The sequence below is a fragment of the Excalfactoria chinensis genome, chromosome 4, assembly GCF_039878825.1.
Source record: "Excalfactoria chinensis isolate bCotChi1 chromosome 4, bCotChi1.hap2, whole genome shotgun sequence".
Lineage (NCBI taxonomy): Eukaryota > Metazoa > Chordata > Aves > Galliformes > Phasianidae > Excalfactoria > Excalfactoria chinensis.
The window spans coordinates 75,737,267-75,746,676 of record NC_092828.1 but is presented as its reverse complement, the minus strand read 5'-3'; the positions used below and the strand labels follow the sequence as shown (position 1 = coordinate 75,746,676).

At 52.7% G+C, this 9,410-nt stretch overlaps 1 protein-coding gene across 1 annotated transcript; it reads left to right on the top strand.

Annotated features, from left to right (window-relative positions):
* Window positions 1-6,164: 6,164 nt before the first annotated feature.
* LOC140252170 (transcription factor SOX-3-like) lies at window positions 6,165-8,381 on the top strand. Its single transcript, XM_072336529.1, has one exon. The coding sequence runs from the start codon at window positions 6,363-6,365 to the stop codon at window positions 7,311-7,313; it is 951 nt and encodes a 316-aa protein (XP_072192630.1). The 5' UTR covers window positions 6,165-6,362; the 3' UTR covers window positions 7,314-8,381.
* The last annotated feature ends 1,029 nt before the right edge of the window (window positions 8,382-9,410 follow it).

Here is a 9,410-nt window from a genome sequence, read left to right as displayed (position 1 = left end):
CAATTATAAAACATGCTATCACAGCAAAATCAATCTGTGTTAAATTTGATCTTCCATTTGAGTGTATATGTTCAGTCTTTGAATTAACCATGGAGACTTGTTTGTAAGCAAGTAGTTTTTGGGGGGAGATAAATGAGAGAGAAAAGGAAGGAAAGGGAAAAGAAAGGAGGAGAAAGGTAAAAGAAAAAGGAGGAAAAAGAAATAAGAGGAAGAAAACTGTGTGATTTTATATAAGGAGATATTTATAGCCCCACAAGTTAATGTGAGAACAGGACTTGTTCATAATAAAGCTCTGTGGCTGTTACCTGTTCAAATAATCACTGAAAGGTTATTTCCATACAATCTAACGCATAGTCCATGAAAATTGGCTTCCATTTGCATCATGAAGTTATGAGCAGGGAGAAGTTCTGGAGGATGCAAGGTGTTCTTTCGTGATTTTTTCTAAGACTCGTGGGAAAACATACATTTTTTATTGAAGAAAGAAAAACGGTGTTCAGAAAACCGTATCCAAATGTGATATTTTGAAAGAGATTTTTAAAGTTTTACATTTTAAAGTTATTGAAGTTGTTAAGTTTTAAAATGAAATAAATGTAGGATTGCTAAAATACGCAGGATGCTTGAGTTAAAAGCGTTATGGGGAGAACAAGTCTACAATAATCGTTCAGTCTGGGGTGTAATGAAAGAATGCACATTTCAATTCATGGGCAGTGAAATTAACTTTTCTGTAACCAAAATGCAGTGGTGTTATTCAGCAGTTCATTTTCCTCGAGCTCTTCATTCTTGTTTCGTTTTCTGCAAGAAAAGAGGACAAGGATGTGATGTGTGTGCAGAACACATTAGTTGGTGTGCTGAAGAAACATTCAACTACCCAAATTAATGCTCCTTTATTTAATGCTCCTTTATCCATCTCGATAGCTTGTTAGACTTAGAGAACGCTATACTGGATGCTTTTGGTGTCATAAAATATACAGTATTTGTTAACTGATTCTTCCAAAATGAAAGGGAAATAGGAAGACTCTCCCCATCCCTGCCTCGGGCTTCTTGGTGCAACAGAGTTTATATTCCCTGTGTTTTTCCACTTTTCTTCTATGAAATGAACAGCTGTAATTGAAAAGCAAGAAGCTCCATGGTTTATAGAAATAGGTGTTGTTAAGAGCCTTAGCCATCTAATTTTCTTCCTATTGCAGGGCAGGCTTCCTATTGTCTGTCCTTTAGAGCTAATTTCTTTTCTGATCAAAAGGCCCACATCATTGAAAAGGTAGTAATGACTATTCATTTGGTTGAAACCTCCATTCTGCAGCCCGCAGAGCTTTATTTAGAAACTGCTATTTATTTCTAAAAGGAAAACCTCATTTGTGTCCTCTATAATGTCAATTAAAGGAGAATATATTTTAATTATTTGTCCTGAAGAGAAACCTTTCAGGATCTCTATTTGCTGCGCCAGTGATACAGGCAGCAGTTTGAAACAATATGTGCCTGCAGAACTGAGTGTCAGAGAGGAGAAATAAGATGTGTTTTGATTTAATTTGCCACTAATTAATAGTTTATTTGCAGCTAATTAGCAAGTTCGAGTTTTGCAATTAATGTCACATTTCTAATATGACTCATAAACAAGACGCCTCGTCGTCATTGCCAGCAAATGAGTTGCGTTACAGAATCCAAACAGGAAACGGGAAGGATTCACCATGTTATCGATGGGTAAAAAAATAGGTGATTGAGTGGGTTTGTTCTCGCGGAGAATGAGTTCTGCGACCGCTCAGCTGTCACTGGGAAGTGGAGGAAAGGGTCGGTGAAGCGCCGCGAGTGGGGGATATCCCAACCCCTGGGGCTGCTGGGGACATCCGTGGCAAGGGGCGCCGTGTGGGCACCAGGGGCCGCTCTGCTCCGCCCCGCGCTGTGCCCGCTCCCCTGGGGCTGGTTGGGACCGGGCAGGACACGGACGCGCTGCTGCTCTCGGAGCGAGATGTGGGACTGGGAATAGTGGGGGGAGCTGCACAAAGTTCCTGCCGCCGTCTTTAGCGTCGGGTTTCTTGCTCGTTTTTTTTCTCGGTGTTCTCTTTTCTCGTTTCCGCGGGACTCCACAGCGAGCCCGGGGGAGATGTCCTGTGCTGGTGGTCTCCTCTGCAGCTCTGTAAATTGGTAACTTGGAGATGAGGGGTCCTTATTAGCAATCTCCCCTCCCCCTCCGCATCCTTCCCCTCCCGCAGAAGCCAACCCTATGAGGCGATTACCAGGAGGAGCTGTTTGTCAGAGGCTAATAAACAAATTCCTGGCGAACACCTGAATGAATGAGCGAGCGAGGGCCGGGAACAGCCCAATTAAGACACGGAGCTCCTGGTTGTTTTTGTGGCAGTGGAAACAATCCGGGCCAGAAAAAGAGTCTATTCAGTGGTGCTCCGAGAGGTCTGTTTGCAGCCCGCTATTGTTGGTAGAAGCCAAATAACAGTTCAGCTGGGGGGAAGAAGTGATTAAAAACAACATTCACTGCTGCCTCCTGAATGCGATGGGAGGCTCGATTCAAAGGAACTGGGCTGCACCCAAACGACTGCCCGAGTTTTACTCACGGCTCGGGAGATTTTTGTTTTGAAATGTTGCTGTTTTTAATGATGTTATCAAAGGTGTTCCTCGTGCTTTGGGGCAGATGGGCAGCAGGGATGCTGCAATCACTGTAGTGTTCTGCAGCAGGTACGGGTGAAGCTGCAGAAAGGATAGAGGACCCATTCAGGAGTGTGGTGGTTTGTGCCCCCAGCTGAAATGAGAACTCGGTCCGAGGCAGCTTGAGGCTGGCTCGACGTGACACCACTGGTAGGGGAATAAAAACAATCCTGTCTCAACCTAGCGAGCTGGGGTTGCAGCACCAGCCCGATGCGCCCCACTTGAGAGCTGTGTTACTGTGTGGAAACTTTGGGGAAATCCTAAAACAGAGTCCAAGTGCAGAAATATGTGAACCTTTCTTTTAAGCATCATGTGGCAATTTTCAGGGAATCATCCAAGTGAGGGTCAGGAAGAACCAAACGAATGGGGCTCAGCTCTGGGTCCGGGCACACTGTAAAGGCTGAGCCTATTTGGGACTGATGCTCAGGATGTTGGGGGGGGGGGGGGGGGGGGGATGTTTTAATAATGAGATTAAATGGGGCTTTTTTGGTGCATATCATCACTTTAAAAGCCAGCGATCTTCCCTTCCAAGAGCCCCCCTCCCCAAGTTCTATGAAGCTGCAATTAACAGATATTAATAGTTATTGCTTATTAAGTGCTGATCACATATGAAGCAGATTGTTCCTTGTCAGCCATGCACTTTCTCTCACTTCCAATTCGGAGTGTGCTATAAATTTCTGCTTTTGCCTCATGCTCCTTTGTCACCAAAAAGGAAAAACAAATTAAAAACAATACAGAACTGAGAGCTTTTTTGTTTGACAGCAGTACTTCCATACCTATGAGTGCCTCCAGCTCCCACAGGGCACAAGGGGCTCTCAGCCCCGGATGGCTTTTCCTCATCCCAGCCACAGCCGATGAGGGAACTTATGAAAATGGCTCTATCCAGGCGTGGCGCTCCCCAGCCCCGTGCCGGGAGCTCACTGCCGCCTCTTCTGCTTCTGCCCCTTCTCTGCTTGGCAGTAACTCTGCTCACGAGCAGGACTGGACCAGGCTGGGACTGAAATCGGACCTTTTAAAGCGCTCGGCAAGGCATTTTTGTTAATAACAGCTTGAATAGCGGGATTTGATTTGCTTCCCTTTCCTTCCCAACTCTGCCTCGGCAGCGAACTGTAGCTTCCAAGTTAGGAGAGGATCCCTTGCGTTAGCAGAGGGATGCCGGCCGCGGAGCCACGGCTGAGCCTCACTTCACTCTTCCAGGACCTGCGCCCCCTCCTCCCAAGCTCCGCTCCCCGGGGAATCCAGCCTCAGCTGCTCCCCCGATACGCGGCTGGGAAGGAACACGGCTCCCCGGGACAGCACCACGCTGAGGGCGGCCTCTCTCCTGAGATCAAATCATAGCAGAACCATTACCGAGAGGCAGAGGTTCTGAGCTGGGTGCCCTGCTCTCCCCTTCTTCTGCAAATAGAAAACGGCCGCGTTTTTAAGTAGGTCTCATCAAAACCTCAGAGCTGTGCGAGCACTTCGTGCACCCGTGAAATCTGGAAACACCGACCTATACTTACACTTCTTATTCATCAGTCAGGTAATGTGTGATGTTTCAAGAGAAATACCGCCTGGCTTTCAATAACGTGGACTGTGAGATGCTAAATGATGTGTCCGCTGGGTGAAAAAAAATAAAATACTTTCTAACAATGCAATTGACGCCTCAGGCCACTGGAAGACAAACTGAAAAACTAAGTAAGAGTTTGAAGCTTGTACTATTTATTTAGATCACTGACACCGCTCGTGGGTCTGTCGCCATGCCCCAGTTCTATACCGCGCCGAGTTGTTCGTTTCGTCTACGCGTGCTCGGTCGCTCCGACAAACGCTCATATCGGAACATTTTAGAGCAGCCGGGACATAGAACAGTCCGTCTCCCACCCCTGCCTGGGAAGGTTTAGCCCTGGACTGAGCGGTCACAATGCCTGGAGGAGTTTGAACTTAAATAGAGATCTTCAAAACTCTCCCGGTGTGCCACAGAAGTTCCTCCCGCGGCACGCTTTGCGCGACAGCGCCGTAAGTAAAACCCGCTGTCTCCCTGCAAAGCGTTCACTTCGTCCAACACTACTGAGCAACAAACCAAACAGGCAGAGCTCCTGTCGCACCGTAGCTTGTCCAAGCGGCGTTATTTCCCCCACTGATTTTTTTTCAGATGATATTGTCAGTAAGAAAACGCGGGCAAAATGAACGACAACTTTGCACTGTAGTGTTCCGACCCACCCCGATAAAAACCCCACCCAGCACACCGGGTTGGTTCCCCCCTTCCAGCACCGCCGTTTGTTTGCAGCCCGCACGTTTCTCGTTTCCCCGCAGGACGCGAGGCTGTCGGCACCGGCCTTGGCAGAGCCCCTGGTTGCTTCATCCGTGTCCTCCCCCCGCCCTGCCAATCAGCGCCGTAATCCCTACGCTCTTCTCTTACCGAGGGCTGCCAAGATGCAGCTTCCCTCCTCGCCGGCCCCCCCTGGACGGGACGGGGTGCTCAGGCTCCGCGCTCCCTTCCCAGTCCCGCGCCCCCGGAGCAATTAGATCGAAAAGAACCGGCGGTGATGGATGTCGCCAGCACTGGGCAGTCCCGTGCCTCTGCCCGTGAGGAGCTGGAGCGGGACACGGCCGGAGAACGAGGAAGGAGAGAGAGCACAGACAGGCTGTGAGCCTTTCAGGAGCTCCCGACCCCGGCCCTGTTGGTGGGGGCGTTCGCGCCTCCGAGGGAGGAAGGGAAGGAAAGGGAAGGGGAGGGGAGGGACAGAAAAGGAAGTCCGTGATTGACAGCTGCTGGGAGCTCCTCTCCGGTCACCCCAGCCTTCCCAAGTTTTCTTTCACACGGAGGGAACTTCGCTGTTGCCATGAAAACGGTTTTTACAAAGCACCATCCCCCTTCCCCCTCCCTCTGGGGCAGCCGAACGGAAAAAAACTCAAGTGGCCGAGGTTCGGCGAGGGGATGGGGAGCCGGGAGCGTCCTGCCGGCATCCAGCCCGGCCCAGCAATGCGAAGTGCTGCACAGTGCTGCAGCGGGGCACCAGCCTGGCAACTGGGCGGAGCTCCGAGCAGCCACCTCTGGTGCCGGCAGGGTAGGGCTACTTCCCTACGCAAAAACCGCTTCGGAGGCGAAAGTTTAGTTCTCGTCCCCTTCATCCTCTGCGTGAGTTACAGGAACAGCTGTTCGTACAGTCTCGAGGCAGCGGATCCAGTCGGAAGCCTCAGATTTCTTTGTGCCCACCAAACTCGTGGATCCGCTCGCAGCGGTCCTCCCCTCCGCTCCTCAACTCCCGGCTCCCAGCCCCGCCGGCAGCTGCAGCTGCACGATCCCTGCTGCCCGCTCCGCACCCCGCGACGTGCCCGCTGCCGGTCCAGCACCTCGGGGGTTGCGGCAGGAGGGGCTCGGTCACTGCAGTCCCCAAACATCAACTTTTTTTGCCCATCCCCGTCCGCTCCAAACCGGCCCATTACCGGCGTTGGGGCTGTCGGGAACCACTCGCTGATTGGCCGCCGCCCGCTCATTTATAGCCCGTCAATCAAATGCCCCCGGGAGAGGTGTGCGCGTCGCTTAGCTCTGCCCGCGGGAACCTCTGCTGCACCTCGGGGAGCGGCACGGGAAAGCTCCTTCCTCCTCCTCTTGCAGCCGCCGCCGCCTGGACCGGTACTTTCTTTCTTTTACTATTTTGAACTTCCTTTCCCCGAGCTGTGCCCGCCTGTCTGCCACCCTGGCGCATCTCTTACCGGCCCCGGCCATGTACAGCATGCTGGAGACCGAGATCAAGGCGCCGCAACCCACGCCGGGCAGCGCCGGGGGGAACCCGGCCCCGGGCAGCAACGGCAAAGGCGGCGGCGGAGCCGGCAGTGGAGCGGGGGCCGGATCGGACCAGGACCGGGTGAAGCGCCCCATGAACGCCTTCATGGTGTGGTCGCGGGGCCAGCGTCGGAAGATGGCCCAGGAGAATCCCAAGATGCACAACTCGGAGATCAGCAAGCGCCTCGGGGCCGACTGGAAGCTGCTGAGCGATGCCGAGAAGCGGCCCTTCATCGACGAGGCCAAGAGGCTGCGGGCCGTGCACATGAAGGAGTACCCGGATTACAAATACCGGCCCCGGAGGAAGACCAAGACCTTGTTGAAGAAGGACAAATACTCGCTGCCAGGCAACCTGCTGGCCCCCGGAGCGGGCAACGCGGTGAGCAGTCCCGTCGGGGTGGGCCAGAGGATTGACACTTATGCCCACATGAACGGTTGGACCAACGGGGCTTACTCCCTAATGCAAGACCAGCTGGGCTACGGGCAGCACCCGGGCATGAACAGCCCACAGCTGCAACAGATGCACCGCTACGACATGCCGGGCCTGCAGTACAGCCCCATGATATCCACGGCGCAGACCTACATGAACGCCGCCTCCACCTACAGCATGTCCCCCGCCGCCTACGGCCAGCAGCCCTCCACGGCCATGAGCCTGGGCTCCATGGGTTCGGTGGTGAAGTCCGAGCCCAGCTCGCCTCCGCCGGCCATCACATCGCATTCGCAGAGGGCCTGCCTGGGAGACCTGCGGGATATGATCAGCATGTACCTGCCCCCGGGGGGCGACGCCACAGACCCTTCGGCCCTGCAGGGCAGCAGGTTGCACAGTGTGCACCAGCACTACCAGAGTGCCGGGACTGCCGTGAACGGCACCGTACCACTAACTCACATATGAACAAACTGGCCTCCTCCGGGCGGCTACTCATCGCAACCCTAGCGCCGGGACGTGCGGCTCAACAGACTCGATATTAACTTGGGAGAAATTTTAAACAGCAAATCCGTTAGTTGTCTTCATTATTATTTTTTCTTTTTCCTTTCCTTTTGTACAAAAATGATTTGGGCAATCTGTTCTTTTAACAGAGCACAAACACCTCCTAAAGCCCCGGCAAGTTCTTAAACCACGGCGACTCTCCCGGTCTCCGCGGGGTTTGGGCTGGGCGTAGTTTTGTTCGCTTCCAAGTCTTAAAGACGGTGCATCTTCCCGTTCGATTTTTAGCGTTGCAATGACGAAACGAAAAACCGACCCGGCGGGTGTTATTTTCAAACAGTTGTTCCGTTGTTTACATTTTCGTTGTGGTTACTGAAAGTGTTGTTCTTCCCACCTTGTCGAGTGCCGCTCAGTTCGTGGCCGCAGTTCGTAGAGTTTTTAACTTTAGGGTTTTGTTCCTACGGAAAGGGGGCGGTGGGAGAGAGCTGTGCGGGTCGCGCAAACCCTTTCTTTTATTTATAGCAAGTTGTGTGTCTGGGTTTTTCTTAAGCTGTAAACTTATGTAAATCGGTTTGTGAATTTTACTGTGAACGGTGTTTTGACATATCAGACGAAGAAACGTTTTATTATTTTTTTTCTTTGTTTTGTTTACCAGATTTCTTCCAAAAAAAAAAAAAAAAAAAGTGATCGAAAATCCCCTTCCCTGTGCTGCCTCGTTTTCTTCTATCTTTAAAACGAAGAGCTCTCCGTACGCTCCTCTACACGGTGGTTGTGCTGGGGCAGCTCTGCCGCTCCCTGCGTCCCGTCCCGCACAGCCGCTCCTCGGCTGGGCCCGAGGCCGTCGCTTAGCCGTGGAACTTCGTTCCTCCTCGGAGCCGCGGGGCTGTTCCCGATGCGACCGAGGAGCCGCTTTGCTGCCGCACGGCAGCCACTTGTTGCCGCTTCGGCCGACGGGAGGGAAGGGCTGAAACTCTGCGCCTCGCTTCTTCTATTACGTTTTCTTTTTTTTTTCCTCTGGAGGGTTTGCCCAGAAGCCCGAACTCATCTGAAATATTTACGAAAGTAAAACCCGCTGGGGAACTCTTAATTAGGCTCTATTAAAAATAAATGGTTACAGGAGTCCCCAGAGGAAATAAATAATTCAAACTTTTCGGTGTGTTTGACGAGTGTGTTTTGAGTCGGGACAACTTTTTATTTTCCTAGCAGCCCGCTTTATCGGAGTGCGTTGTTGAGGACCGGCCCCGCTCCCGCCGGGCCGCATCCTTCCCGCAGCGCTCCGTATCCCACCCGGCTCTGAGCACAGGCGCTCGGGGTCACCGCATCGCAGCGCTTCCGCAAAGCGACGGCGCGTTTCGCGGCACAACACCCCCCAGTCCGTCTCCGCCTTTCTTTTGATTCGAATGATGGTTTCGCTGTTTGCCTTTCTACGGAAGGGAAGGGAAACGGAGGGTGTTTTCGCTGTTTGATTTGGTTTTGCTCACAAGGCACCTCCGCTGACGCTCACTGTCGGGAAGTTGAAGCCCTGTCCTCCCTGCTTTCAGTCTCCCGGGCCGGGCAGGTCTCCCTGCCTCCCGCCGGCAAATCCACCTCATTCTCCGGCAGAGGTCGGACAGGTCCTTCCTCTGGCTCCTCGGAAGGAAAACCGAGTGTTCTTTACGCCGCACAGCCAGTCCCGTTCCCCGGTGCACTGCCCGGCCTCCTTGAAAAGGGCCGGTGCGAGAACAGCCGCCGTGGGTTTGCAGCCTTGGGTGAAGACCCCGTAGCTGCCAGGTTGCTCTTCCTGCCATCCCAGCCCCTGTGCTCCCTACTCAGTGTGGTGCGCTGGGACACATCTTCCTCTCCACACAAGAGCAGCCGTGCAGGAATCCAGTGTGCCCAACGCTCTGCTCAGCTCCTTCTTAACATTGCTGGTTACGTATCTGGCAAACTGAAGGCTGTGCTTCCTCATGTTGGCTCTTCCATCCCTCAGGTAGGAGCATGCCCACTCTGTGAGAAGAAGCGGCCCTATACCCTGAGATCAGAGAGGAGAGATGCAATGAGATGGTGAGGGTGGTGCTGCTGTTC

Bases quoted from the DNA above. Each gene is read 5' to 3' on its own strand.
- LOC140252170 (XM_072336529.1), top strand. From the start codon at position 6,363: ATGTACAGCATGCTGGAGACCGAGATCAAGGCGCCGCAACCCACGCCG.